This window comes from Labrus mixtus, chromosome 15 (assembly GCF_963584025.1).
Source record: "Labrus mixtus chromosome 15, fLabMix1.1, whole genome shotgun sequence".
NCBI lineage: Eukaryota > Metazoa > Chordata > Actinopteri > Labriformes > Labridae > Labrus > Labrus mixtus.
Genome location: NC_083626.1, coordinates 22,665,210 through 22,680,173, shown reverse-complemented (window position 1 = coordinate 22,680,173; position 14,964 = coordinate 22,665,210). Strand labels below are relative to the sequence as shown.

Genomic DNA, 14,964 nt, shown 5'->3' with positions numbered 1-14,964 from the left:
CTCTCGGCCTTTGTATATTTCCTCTGTGAGGAAAGGTTTCATGTCACTTTAGTCTTACTTAACTTCACGAGACATTGTTAAAACGTCACATCTTGTGTTGGACCTCGTCAAAAAATGGGGGTAAAGTAAATATATTCTATTAGGTATATCTTTTCTATTTGTGTAGGAGCTGAGGCTGGTGGTGTTCTGATTCACAATGTGTTCATCGGGTATGCTGTACATCCTAAATGAAACTTTTTCCATGCTTAATGTTTTGTTCCAGCGTCTTTCCTCTCACACCAACCCATTTTTTAAAGATTTCTTCTTGGCTTATTATGCCTTTGTTAGAATGACAGCACGGTGGATAGAGTTGGAAATTGGAAAGAGAGAGAGAGAGAGAGAGAGTGAGAGCTGGAAATGAGATGCAGGAAAGGAGCCACAGGTCGGATTTGAACCTAAACTGCTTGAGGACTGTAACCTCGGTACATGGGGCACATAATCTACCCACTAGACCACCCCAAACCAACCCATTTTAAAAGTCTATACATATGCTCACTTTTTGGACTTTATGTTGGACAACTTGTTTAAGTCACATCATGAACATGAATGTGGATGTGGGTGTTTTTTTTTATTCACGTGTGGCTGATGTGGTTACCACAGCAACAACCCTAGCTGGCTTGTGAGGCAGTGTGGGGATTAAAAGACACCCCCGTTACCCAAATCAGGCCTATCGCTCTCCGAGCGGCAGACTTCAGTCATCCCCCTGGGTGAATGAGGGGGGGAGGGTCTCCTGCTTTGAAGGAGGATAAGGGAAGGGATGTTGGTGGTCGGTTGAGTGGGGGGGGGGGGGGTTGGTGCTTGCTTTAGAGTTCTATGTTTCGGACAAGTGCTACTTGTGTGTGTGAGCTTGAGAGCAGACAAAGAGGGTGGAGATAGAGGAATTGAAGAGTGCATATGTGTGTGTGCAAGACTGAGTGGGAGGAGAGAGAGAGAGAGAGGGAGGGAGGGAGGGAGGAGAATGAGAGGCAGAGAGGATGCTCACTGAGAGTGTGCGACAGTGTAAAGAGCTGAGAGTGAGGCCAGCAGGTGAACGAGTGATGGAGAGCAGCGAGTGAAGCTAGAGAGAGGAGAGTCAATGAGGAAGGAGAGAAAGAGAGGAGATAACTGAAAAACAAGGGAGGAGGGAGAGAGAGAGAGAGAGAGAGAGCGAGAGAGAGAGGCTTTAAACCGGAGAAGCGTAGACAGTGAGTGAGTCATCTGCCTGCTCTGTTACTGGTCACTGTCCAGACTTTCCCGTCGAGCGTCCAGCTGCCTCTGTCAGAGTAAGTTTGCCTCACGGCTCCACGCGTGACATCAGGGCACCCGAGTGATATCCTGTTGTTCTTCTCCATGCAGATGATTTGTGTGGTGCGTCGTGAACCCAGCTGGGGTGTGTTATGTAATTTGTTGTGGTGTTGGGATGAAGCGGTGGCTTAGTGCTGCAAACTGATCTGCAGGAGGGCTTACGTGTTCACGCTGCACGGGGCAGGCAGGTGTGTGTAAACAGTATGTACAGGAGCATGTGCTGTACAACAGGACGAGTTTGTAGTGGACACAGGAGGATCATTCTTCTGTCAGTTTTACTCTGATGTAGTACAAAGAAGTTTTCAATTGTGTCATTGCTACAGTATGTACGCTTTTTGCACAGTATGTACAAGATGCTATAGAAAGTTTCAATTTCTATCTTTTTTTTAATACTCTGCCTTTGAAAAATGTACCTGTTACATATTTTACAGCCTTACAATCAGGAATTCAGATATATTTTCTTTGGCTTTTTACTGTTGAGATTCTTCCAAAAAGCAAACATTTGTTAGACACTAACATATTTACTTAAAGGCAATTTGTTGCACCTGATCTTACTTAGAAATGCCTTGTTTTTGCTTTATATTGTAATGATGAACTTTTCCCAGCAGAGCTTCTATTATATGATTTGAGAATACATTTAAAAACCTTTCCATATCCAACTTCTCCGGCTTTTTAAATTAAAGACTATTTTCTGTTTGTCCGTTACACACATCCCCAATGACATGTCAGTTAAAAAGATGCAAAAATTCAAGGAGGTTAATGCTTATGCAAGGCTCTGCATAATGCAATATCTATCTCTAAGCGAGCTGTTTCTCTCGGTCTGATCCGTGTGTCTGTGTTTGTCCTGCGTCCATATATTGACCATCACTTCTAATTAAGAGTTTAGGGCAGCTGATGCCTGATCGTATCCCGGTCTCCTATGGGAGATCGGCTGCTGCTGCTGCTGGGTCTCCTTGCCTCGTTCGTTTTGATTTTGCCTCGTTCGTTTTTATTTAGCCTCGTTCGTTTTTATTTAGCCTGCTGAAAAAATAATACGACTGTTCTCGTTTTGTTTTTGGAGCTTCTCTGATTGAAGCTTCCCCCACCTGTTGTGAAATAACAGGCAGTGCTGTACGCTAATGAATCACACTTTTTTTTTTGGTCACCTACATTTGGATTGGAGTACAGTCATTGAACAGATTCTATCTCAGTAAGCAGCTGTTTGTCTCACACACACTTTAATGCATTCACTTAAATGATTGATTACCCTCTCTGCACTGAGATATACACTACCTACTAGGACATGATTTGTTTTTTTTTAGTTCAATCAATTAGTCTCTTTCAATTATTGATATTGATTGCATATGAATCTCTTACACACACACAGAATCGTATTTCATGTGTCTTCTGAATTCACAGGCAGCTAGAGACAGTTTTCACTTTGCATTATCACCACTTCATGTTCATTTCAGATCCACTTGCACGCTGATCGATCTCCCTGTGTGTTTGAAATTTATTGAATAATTCAAACAAATTGAAAGCCTGCCTTGCAGACGGGCCTGTAGTCAGTGTCGATAGGGCAGCATGTTGAGCGGGGGGGTGGGGATCGATCAGTGATCCTGTGGGGGGATTGAGCCGTCCAGAGAGAGATATTGAGGTTAGAGCAAAGGATGCGTGACAGTGGTATTGCTCACTTTGGCGTTAGTGATGTGCTGCTCTCCTGAGTATGAGAGGAGAGGAGCTGTATTTGAATATATGTGAAACTACAGTGTGGGTATGGATTTCCCTGGAGTTGTTAATAAAGTATAATATATGCACCCAAAGAGAGAACAAACCTGCACAGAGGATTTGATTTGACATCTTTTAGGAATATTTTATATATTCATTTATGGCAAATAGGAAACAGCATTTTTTTATTTCCAAGATAGTTATCAAATATATTTACTTTTCATATTAAAGTAAATATATTTTGGTGAGGAAAGTCTTTAGAGCATTAGGGCTGCACGGTGGTGCAGGGGTTAGCGCTGTTTCCTCACAGCAGGGGGATTCGATGGCTCAGGGTTCAAATCCCTGTCGGACAGGGGCCTCTCTGTGTGGAGTCCATATTCCAGTCCAAAAACATGCTTGTTAGGTGAATTGGTGACACTAAATCGCCCGTAGATGTGAACATAAGGGTGGCTGGATCTCTGTTTCTATATGTTAGCCCTGTGATTTACTGGTGAACAGTCCAGGTTGTACCCCGCCTCTCGCCCAATTATAGCTGGGCTCTGCTCCAGCCCCCCCCCCCCCCCCCCCCCCGCCCCCGCAACCCCCAATGGGAAAAAGCGCTATAGATAATGGATGTATGGAAATCTTTGCATTATCATTTCACCAAGACTCTAGAGGTTCTGCAAAAAAGATGCTTCCCAAAGGGGTGTGTCTAGAGTTTTATATTGGAGGGTCCAACAACATGTGAGACCGACTTATGCAGGGGCAGCATGATGTATGTGTGCAATTATTTACCATTGCTGACTCCACTAATCATATCTACTTTTAATATTTACATAAAGGTGTCACATTGATGTTATGTTATCCTGCATAGTTTTTACTTTACTTTTAAGACCAACACAACAGTTATGCAATGTATAATTAATCCATTCTCCATTATTCTTTTCTACAAGTACTCAGAAAGAGGATGTGTAAATGTGTCTGTCAACGTAAAAAAAAAAAAACAACTGCAAAATAAAATGTTCCACTCTGAAATGTCACAAAAGATTCTAGTAGCCTCTGGCAACAAAGCCAAAAAAACATGATTTGAACATCACTCCTCTAATTGGCAGATAGCCAATCACAGTTTAGAATTAATAGGCTGCACCTGGGGTGGCTGTTTGCATTTGGGGAGGGTCACTCTATACTTTTTACATTCAGAAATAAGAGGACTTGTATTATACTTAATAGATCAGTAACAGAAAAAACTAACAGCTATAAACAGTCACAATAATAATCCTTTACTCTCTTGGCTAAAGGCCATCTCACTACGTCAGCAACATTTCCTGAGGCGTGTGGTCCTCTTTCTTGATCTCAAACGGAGTGACCTTTTCTAACTGAATGTTCTCCGGCATCTGTCCAATTGTAGGAAACAAGATGGGAGTGACCCCCGGATTTCTGCAGCACTAGAGCCCCAGCTGTTCCAGCCAAAAGTCCCATACAGCAGCTCACCATTCCGCAAGGTAGGAGGAGATTGTGCATGGAGGGGGGGGGGGGGCTGCACTTTGGCCCCTGACCTTATCTGATGGACCTCATTGTGACCTTTGTGTGTGATCTTTGTTTGGTGTCACTGCTAATCTTGTCCCTACACCTGCTTCATTTCAGTTTCCTTCTGGTGTTACTTAAATTTTTTTAATTCTTGTCTCCCTTTGTGTGACTTTAATAATTATAGTGCACGATGCTTTGTGTCTGGGAGGATTATATTTGGCTCATTCAATCACTTCAAATCTATTTTTAGCAAGACATTTTCAGCATGATGCCGACAATTTCTCAATCCAAGCCTTACAACTCGATTCAATCACAGGAAACAAAACACAGCCTGTCTGAGCAGTCAGCATTTTTAAACACACGCCTCTCCGTCCCCAATCATCATTATGAATGCCACGTTGGAAAGATGTTAATGTTTAACCACTTTTTATGTGGGGTTCAATTGTTATTCCTTTTTTCATGCTGTCTTACACTGTACATAAGCCAGTTCTATTTCAGTGACACTTCAAATCAATAGACCATTCCTCTACTTTCTTTTTTAAAGAGAGAGCTAACATGTGCAGATTTGAGCTCTTTTAAAGGGTTGTTTTCAATGGATTACATTTTCTGTAATATACTTTGAAAGAATCACGTCAACAGGGTGTCATTCAGGTCATTGAAACAGTTTTCAATGACTTTTCAATCAGCCTTGCTTCATCTATTACGACTTATTTTAGAGGGAAGCCTTTAGAGGGAAGAGGCAGAACATAGAAAAAGCAATAAATTAAAGAATTTAGGCGGCAATCAGTTCTATAAATCAGTCCACCTATGATGCTTTCAGAATCTTTAGACCTACCTTTCTAAGCCACTTATCATAAATGAGCGAATAGAGGTATAAAAGCTGCAGAGATATTTCGGGAACTTACAGACTGAACTCAGCTGAGCTCGTGGCGATATAGTGTGGATACAATCTCACACGTCAGATTGGTTTCAGAAGGTCTCTCACACTTTGGCGGAGGCTTACTGAGAGAGCGGAGGGAGCGCAAAGAGAAAGAGATTATGGGAGAATTTGAAGATTGGGTTGTTAGGTCGTCACTTCCGATCCCTGCAGCTCAAACCATCTGTAGACGCTTCAGACTTACTGGTTACAGTTAGTCAAACATGATGTGGAATTTGTGAGACTTCTGTGTGTGTGTGTGTGTGCAGGTTGTCATGGATGCAGCAGAGGAGAGTTTTCCACATTTGGCTCATGATATTTTCCTTTCTATTTTGGTGAAGAAACAGCAGAGGACATGTGTAACATTTGAGTCTGTTAAATGTCGGAGGGAAACACTCACTTCTCTGCAGAATAAAGGGTGTCAGCAGCAGCAGTTAAAGTGCAGTCATATTTAACATTTGATCTGTGACCCTACTTTTATTCCACTATCTTTGGATATTGCACATTGAGGGGCAGAATGGTAATGTGTTGAACTCTATGATAAGGGCTTAGTAGGGCAACACTCAGAGGAGTGTATTGCTTTAATCAGAGCCCTGTGAAAACCAGGTCAATCTGCAATTAACCCCGGCAGGTCCTATGGTCAGTGCATAATTCAAGCCACAGCTCTGCCCTGCCAGATCCACAATGTGGCACATTCATGAGAGAGGACGGGCACACATATTTGAGAATTTGCTACAGTTTAAAAAAAAAAAGTTCTTATTAAATATAATCCATAGATCTCATGACAAGACATTTCAGAAGCACTGGTGACCCTTTGATACACACTGACACATGGTTAAGTGTTGCCCTGTTATTTTGATGTCTCTATTGGCATCCTAATGTTTTGTGGTAGCATACAAACTGTAGACATTTCTACTTCCTGATTCCTGTCGTGAGATCCCGAACTTGGAACCCATTGGCTAACGATGACCTTTGACCGTTTGCGATTCCGCAACAGCGCAGTAGCAAAGTTCTGTCGTCCTTACGCCTTTGTGTCCCATTGTGTGGTTTCACGTCGCGTTGCGGTGTTGCGACACTGCACAACAAGCATGACGTATAAACACACAGCTCCTCATCCAACCTCGGATCAGGGTCAGAAAGACTTTGCCCCACCATTCCGCCTCTGTGCGTTGCAGATGGGGCGTAACAGGGGTGTGAATATCCCGCCTTGAACTTGAGGTATGTAAGTGCCAGTAGCCTCAGGGAGCAACAGGCAGTTTTTCAGGAGCTTCAAGTGAAGCCAGCAGTAAGCGATAAAAGACTTCTGGCCATGACTTCTTTTTTGTCTCACCCATTTGTTTACAATCCAACCAGCAGCTTGAGAAGCAAGAATGGAGGTTTGAATATTCAACGTCTAAGAGGGGATTATTCGCTACACTTGCATGTAGATATCTGGTCAAAGACATTAATAGACGCTAAATCCCTGCAAAGTGACTGCCGATTGTTTACAGAGTTAATTTACAGTGCATTGTCTTCTGTCCCTTTAGCGCCCCTCACACAGTTTTCCTTCATTCATTCATGCCTGTGGAACAAAGCGACTAAAAAGAATAAACTTCTGATATGAAAATTAGGTTCAGCGCCTGCAGATTTCAACATCTTAATACAGAATCTGTCAGATTGTTAAAAAGACAAAACTAAAAGCAGCTTGCTTGTTACATGTTTCTGATTAAGGAAAAACTCAAGACCGTTAGAGGTTATACATTTTTATAAGGTTTGTGTTAAGAATATAACACTGTCTCTAAAAACAAGACATATCTGAGATACAAGTGACCCTGTTCAAAGTGTTTTAAGCTTCAGGATGCCCATTTTTACCAGATTTTATTTTATAAATGAATTTCTATAGCCTGATCCTAAAGAACACCTTATTCACTGGAAAAATGTAAAACAATGGGACAGTAAGAACCATACTGTGCATCACTGAAAAAGACAAGCCTGTTACATGGGTCTGATGTTCTGTGAGCTGGTCAGAGTTATAATGAGCTCTGTAAGTGCGCACAGAGCCGCACCTGAGAAGTGTGGAGGAGGGAAGAGGTCTCACGCATTTAATTTGCTTCGTGTCATAATGACGATCCTATTAGCTCTCATAATGGAAGGTCTCAGCTCTAACTCCTGTAGTGCATGCAAGACTGACTCCCTGTGGGTGCCCACACCTCCTCTTCTCTGGTCAGATCTGTAAAATGTTCAGATGCTACAATGAAACATTGTACAGTGTGTTGAAAGCTCGCTTCAGTATGAGCAGTTTTATGTGTCCATGCAGATTACTTTTAAAACGTTTGTCCCTTTTAAACCGTCCATTTCATTATGAATCATTCCATGTTTTCCTTATTTTTCAGTTTTGCTTCTGAATTTATTTATTTTTTGGTGGTGGCAGGGCCGTCTCCAGCCATTTTTGTGCCCTAGGCGAGTTTAGGATTTGGCGCCCCCCCCCCCCATCTAGAAGCCTATCACCACAATATATGGACAACAGCCATTGGAAACAGCATCAACAGTTGAATTACTTCTCAAACAAAATATAGAATAACAGAGAAATATATTATAACATCCCTGTTATAACAACAGGGATGCAAAGTTTATTGTTCTTTCTTTATTTCTTTATATGCTCATTTCTTATGTTCAAGACAAAACATGAGGGAAGTGCAAAAATGTCAAATTATTAGTATATTTTTGTATTATTTTTTTTATTTTTCGGGGGGGTGGCTACGCTAAGAACCGGCCCTGGGTGGTGGTGGTGGTGGTGAGGGGGGAGGGGGAGGGTTGTGGGAGTCTGGTGTACATGCCATCATCTAGTTCCTCTTTAAACAGGAGGTTGTTGAAAGACTTTTATTTATTAGATAAGGAGAGTTGGACTCCACCTCCAGCTGCTTGTCAGTCAAAGTAAAGATAGTGTTGTAATGCAGACACAGGTGGATGATATGTGGTTTGGATCTCTTCCTGTGATGCTCCAGAGAGAGAGAGAGAGAGAGAGAGAGAGAGAGAGAGAAAGAAGGATCAGCAGTGGACAGACACCTGTAGCTGCAGTCAGGGGATTATTACTCCACAATTCTTTCTTTGCATGCCACGTGAGACTTTCTGATAGTTTTATGTGTTTAGAGGAAACTCTGCTACGACTGTGGATCTGGTCCTCAACTGTCTGATTAGGCTTTTTGTCAGTGAAGGTTGCAGTTAGCAGGGATGCAGCTTTACCTCGGGTGTCACAGTGGGACTCTGTCAACGGTCTGTCAGAGAGCGAGTTCTATCCCAACCTGTAGAAGTCAGTCAAGTCGAAACATCCTTTGAAGCTGCAGGACACTTGTTCTAAGAATTTCAAAATGGCGAGAAATCATGACAGCCACTTCAATACTCCAACAGTGACAAAGGCCCGCTGGAAGAAACCCAACCATGTAAGTAGCTGCACTTTAGACACGTGCTGGATGGAAAGCAAACTAGTTAGGAAATGTGTTAGCGTTCATCAGCAGTGGCCTGGATAAATGCATCTCCAAATTGAATTGAAGTTCCAAATGAAATATCTGATTTTAAGCAGAAGAAAAAAACGAATGGAAAACGTTTCCAGCTTGTTGTTGGGCGTTTCTTTTAGTTTAAACAATCAGGTGTCTTAAAAAATGAGGTCAGTCAAACCTCTGCTTTTATAGAGCTTGATATCATGACTTACAGTTTGAAGGCTGATGTTTCTGTTGTAGAAGTCCAAAGACAATATGTGAGTGAACAGCGCAGCTCCTCTTGTTCTAATCTTTGGTTAATGTGGCTGCAACCGCTGTTATTTACTTTCAGGGTTTGAGGCAGACTAGTGTTTGCACATGGTGGAGGACTTTACTCAAACTCGCACTGAAAGCTAAGATTGCTCTGTACACAAACCGACTGTGTCAGGCTTCACTGACTCAACCTTTCAGCTGTCACTACTACAGGCCCACGTTTTCACCGACTGCTGTAACTCAGCTTTATTGTAGTTGTTTGATTGGTCATGCTCGTCTGAAGCATGGTGTTGTGCATGTGAACCTTTAAAGGACAATACTCCCAGCAGCTGTGTTTGGGATCTAAAGAGTGAGGGCAGGTGTTTCACGTGGAAAAACTGGTCCGTCACTAAAGGACTGTGTGAGATAGTGAGGGAGAGGCAGGAGATCACATGCTGCATTCAGGTAAAATGTGATTGAAGATAAATACGAGTCTGAACTCTGGCAGTGAAGTCATGAGATCAGAATGTTTGTGCTTTACAAACTTTGCTCACCTACTGTACAGTAATCAGTTATGTGGAAACTGTTGTTTTGTCATTACACACTATTTGACCCAAATGTTTTAAGTCATTAACAACAGTGATCTGTTTAATGTCCTTAAAAACTGAGTTTACACAGTCCTTAAAGCTCCTGTGAGGAGTTTTCAGCTGGTTATGAAGCAGACTGAAATCAATGTTAATGCCTCTTTAATAGCTTCTAAAGCAGGAAGAAGACTAATTATTTCAATAAATGTGTTATAACTGTCTTAGGCGTCAGGCAGTGGTTTACTGCATGCTGCAAACACTCTTAATGGAGATTTCTTGATTGATGCATTAGACTGTTAAATGAAATCAGGATGGGATTTGTTGTCAGAGAATAGGCTTGTCACGATGGCAGATTTTCATTTTACTTTGACACTCTACTAGTAAAAAATCAAACAATACTGATGCCTGACACCACAGCAACAAATACAAAAGTCCTAGGCACCCTAAATGTCATATTGCCTTTTATTAAATCCCCAACAATGCCAGTAAACTCCTGCACACTGACTAAAATTCACAATTACATCCACAACAATGTGGTACCCAAATGTGTGCAATGAAACAAGTTATCCCTCAGAATTTAAACAGACCACCGCTGCCCTCTTTCTTTCTCTCATACCATGCTTTGGATCAGAATATGACTGAAGATCTTTAGATTTTTAAAGCTTCAGTACTTTTTGATACCTTTTAATGCTCCTTAATCAAAATAAGAAAGGTTGTGTCACACCTGGTATCAGAAAGTATCCAAAAGGTTGACGACCTTATCAGAAGACACTGCTGACACATGTACAGGACATAATAAGCTCAGAGATAAGAAGTACCGCTTTGACCACAGGTGGCGCCACTAACCAAAAGTTCCTCACAGGAGCTTTAACAGAGTGGACTATCATTGATAATGTAAAGTCCATTTTATTGGGATAAACGTGTTCAAAAATAGTCTGTACAGATAATGTTACATTTACTCTGTTAAGTCTTGAGACCACAGCTGTTCAACATACCATATTTATCTGTAATAATAGTTCAAATGTTTGTTTTTTTGCAGTACTATCCCTCCAATATCCTGAATGAGACCATTTTGTGTTTTTGAAATACATTTAAATCATAAATTATTTAAACATTTATGTGGCAATGAAGCTATTTTGTTATTATAGCCATTTATTTATGTATTCAATTTGATGGTAAAGGGAAGAGATCTAAATATCATTAAGATGAAGTTAGCTAAGAATGCTAATTTACACATTAATCATTATTAATTTCACCTCAAGTTACCATATACAAATAAAAAAATACATATACTTGTAGAAAAAACAAAAGGCACTGTGAAACATTGAATGATCAGAGTTTACTTTTCCGACATATTCGACTTAGATTAGGTCAGAAGGGAAAAGATAAAAACAGTGGCGCTGCTGCTCCTGGTCAGAGATCACATCGTACTTTACAGAGAGCAGCAGATGTCCAGCGGCTCTGTCTGCTGAATAGTAATTAAAGGTGTTCCCGAGGGCACAGAGCAAAAGTTCAGTTATTATGTGTCGTAAGCAGACACAGAAAACAATGAGGGGAAAAGGTCGACTAAATAAAAAGGGTCAAATGGCTGTTTCTTTTTCTGTTACTGCTGAAAGATTAAGAACTTGAACTATCTCTGCTGGAATGAAACCAACCTGACAGAAACCAACAAATGAACTCAAACATGTCATGTCATCTCCTCTCTGCAGACTCCAGGTTTATTTGAAATGATTGAAAGGATGCAGGTAAGAAGACTAAGTGATCTGTCTACTTTGTCTCAGGCTCTTTAAGCTGCACTCACAAAATAAGCAACCGGCAGTCAGTCAGTGTGGCTTTTCCTAACTCTGCAGCTCTCTGGCCCTCTGCAGCTACAACACTTCTGTGTGATGCTTTCAGAGGAGGGTTGTCAGAGCATTATTTGTGTGTCTCAGAGCTTCTATTAACATTCTGTTTGCTAACAGCTCTGTTACTTCACTATCCCTCCCTCAGAAACTGTCTCCTGATCTCTTAAAGCTTCAGAAGGATGCATATTTTAAACATTCAATCCCACATATAATGAAATGAGAATTTTATGTTAGAGCGTTTTAAGACTTAAATTAATTAGCTTTCTCCAACATCTTTCACATGCGACAGTATAAGTTGGCCTTACTGAATATTTTAACAAGATATATTTCCCTGTAGCAGAGACCATGGTGCAGGACTCTTCTCCCTCCCACAATTTATCGATATGATGTATCATCTTCCTGGCGCCATCGCCGCTCTGATTTAATATCCCAGAATCTCTTTTTCTGCATCCGCTCCATTCCCTCTTTCACGCATACACACCTCAGGTCCTGTGGGTGCTTCTTTTTTCTCTTAGCTTAGCGTCTTTCGGGTCTCATTAACACAATTCTTCTGTGTGCTAACAGACTAAACGCCTTTTCCAAAACGCTCACTCTTTAGCATCCTTTAATTGTATCAGCGCTCTGTTTGTGTGCGTCATGTAACTTTCCATCTGTCCCTCTGTGACTTTGCCTTGTTGCCTGCTGCAGACCTCTTGGGGAAACAAGCGGTGTTATGTAATGAAATGGATAATTTTCTTCTCTTGGGATTAATTGCTGTCCTAGAGAATATAAAACGGCTTTATATTCTGCACATTCAATCATTGAAAAGTATTTGAATTTACATATTTGTGTTGCTTAGTTTGAACACTAAACCAGCTGCTCTGCTGATGACTGACAGTGCAACCTCTTCCCCTCTCTGTGTCTCCTTATCGCCCTCCTCTCCCCTCGCAGGGCAACAGGATGGATGAGCAGAGGTGCACCTTTCCTCCCCCACTAAAGGTGCGACTCTCCTTGTACAGATACACTTGATACAGCCATTGTCTCACAGATCCTCCACCATATCTTGCACTTCCAGACTGATTACTCCAGCACACAGCAGCTCAGTATTATTCATAATGCAGTGCAGGGCTCTCAAGTCCTGCCATCATTTCATATCCGCAGAGAGACTTTCATGTCTCCTCAGGCTCTGCAGAAGAAATTGCAAAATCTTAGTGACTAAGGCTCTGATAGGATAATACGATGTTAAACAGTATTTTAAATCATCAATCTGCAAACATAATGGCTGATGCATTGATTCCTTGTTGTGATTGCGTAACAGTTATGCAATAAGACTGAAGCAGTGTCCTTTGAGATTATAGGGTTGGACAGTGTGGCTATTTTTATTCTTTGATGAGAAAACAAAGCTTTTTTTTCTCCTCCAATTGTTTTCAGACTGAAGAGGACTACATTCCATACCCCAGTGTGCACGAGGTAGGATGACGACAATGTGCTGCATCGGCATTTTTTACACTCCACGGTTTTCACATTTTACTCTTTTCTTTTTTTTAAACCTTACTTCTTTGCATTTTGCATTACAGGTGTTGGGCAGGAAAAGCCCCTTTCCTCTCATCCTCCTGCCTCAGTTTGGGGGTTACTGGATCGAAGGCACGAATCATGAGCTGAGCGACACAGTGGACACAGAACAGCTGCAGCCGCTGTCCCCGAACACGCGCACCAAACTGGAATGTAACACGACAGCAACCATCTACCGGAAAGACTTCTTAGGCAAGGTTAGCCCCTTTGTGCAACACACAGAGATCAGTTCTCAATCAGAATCATGTTTATTGCTGAGTAAGGGTGTATATACAAGACCTGTTTTCTTTTCCTTTTTCTTTTTTTCTGGTCAGCGCAGAATAGCTCAGAATAGAAAAATAAAAGAAAGCAGGTAAACTGCACTAATTGACAAGGCTATCAGCAGATGGAAATAAAGTTTACAGAGACCCAAATACATTTTTGTCCTCTATACTAAATCCATTACATTCATCATTAGCACTCAGGATTTCTACTAGCAGTCTACCGAGCAAAATACACTCTGCAGAATAACAGTTATTAGAATACATGAATCCATCAGTTTTATTCATAGAGGCCGAAATCACAGCAGAATCTTCATGACACTTGAGTTATAGAGCAGGTCTAGTCTGTACTCTTAATATAACAATGTCAAGAAAGACCTTCCTTTTTTACTCCTGAATACTATTCAGAGTGTAAGATTTAGGATGCCTTATGAATTAGAGAGTTAAAGAGTGTATTCCAAGATCTCCTTCCCGTCTTAGCTCTGTACCTCTGGCTGTATCATCTGTTTTTTTAACATCAGTTTTTAGTTATTTGTTTTTCTGAAGATTACTTCATTCTCATTTATTCCAATGTCTTGTTTTTTGGCCTCTATCATGCAGTGGAATACACTGAACATCAAATCATCCTGTTTATTTAGCGATGATGTCGGTTCTACTTGACTTCAAAGGTGTGTTCTGCTTCCACAGTGATAATCCTGCAATAACACACATGAAGGCCCTCATTATAACAGATTCCTTCCTCTGCAAATAGGCCGCGTTACACACGCAGAATATCTCACAATCAGTTTCACTTCTTGCTCATTACAGTAATGAAGTGAATAAGCAGCGAGTGAATCCCAGTCGAGGAAAACCACTTACAGTAGCCGCCCTCACGCTTTGGCACCTCATACACGGCTGCTAATGAAGATGCATTAGCCTGTGCCACCTGTTCATTCCACAAGCGCATGATATGAACAATTTGATCTGGACAGAAAGAGAAGAAGGAGAAAAGTTTGAAGACTGGACAGATTATGCCGTGTCATGCTCATGTGTGTGTTTGTGTCAGAGATTAATGGCAGTGTCCTCGCTCTGTGCCCTCAGGAACACTTTAATTACTATTCAGTGGACAGCGCCCTCGGACATCTGGTGTTCTCTCTAAAGTACGATGTGATTGGAGACCAGGAACATCTCCGACTCATGCTCAGGTAATGCTCACTGTTTCAAGGTTGTGAAACAGAACCTTTGGTTTGAAAAGGGACACATTTCTGTTACAGCTGAAAGCCTTTTTTAGTTCCTCACACTCAAAATGAACAGCCAGATTTCAGATAGGTCTTAAAGTTGCTTTTGAAAATACAGAGAAAGATATAATCTAAGGTGCTTCCCGTTTAATTAGATTCCAAAGTCTGACTGATAACATGTATTTTTACTCGTCATTCAATCTTGACTTCATTCCACTACGAAAAGGTACGACCCATGACTACGACTAGGTGCTCTTGAATGCAACTTTACTTGAACAAATAATGCTCCATTTAAATTACTATTAAAAATGATTATAATATCTGAAGTTCTTTCTACTTCAACATGGGT

General features: G+C 41.2%; 1 protein-coding gene across 13 annotated transcripts in view; it reads left to right on the top strand.

The window, feature by feature from the left end:
• The window catches only part of rap1gapa (RAP1 GTPase activating protein a), a 52,948-nt gene that overhangs the window by 22,733 nt on the left and 15,251 nt on the right, over positions 1–14,964 (top strand). For 7 of the 13 annotated variants that reach the window (XM_061057701.1, XM_061057708.1, XM_061057707.1 and 4 more), the window contains 6 exons: positions 4,418–4,511; positions 11,453–11,488; positions 12,518–12,565; positions 12,998–13,036; positions 13,144–13,335; positions 14,479–14,582. In XM_061057701.1, coding sequence (XP_060913684.1) covers positions 4,418–4,511; positions 11,453–11,488; positions 12,518–12,565; positions 12,998–13,036; positions 13,144–13,335; positions 14,479–14,582 — 513 coding nt within the window. Of the gene's footprint in view, positions 1–999; positions 1,302–4,417; positions 4,512–8,384; positions 8,872–9,605; positions 9,625–11,452; positions 11,489–12,517; positions 12,566–12,997; positions 13,037–13,143; positions 13,336–14,478; positions 14,583–14,964 lie in introns of those variants that run through there. The other 6 variants (XM_061057702.1, XM_061057705.1, XM_061057710.1 and 3 more) reach the window with 5 other exon arrangements.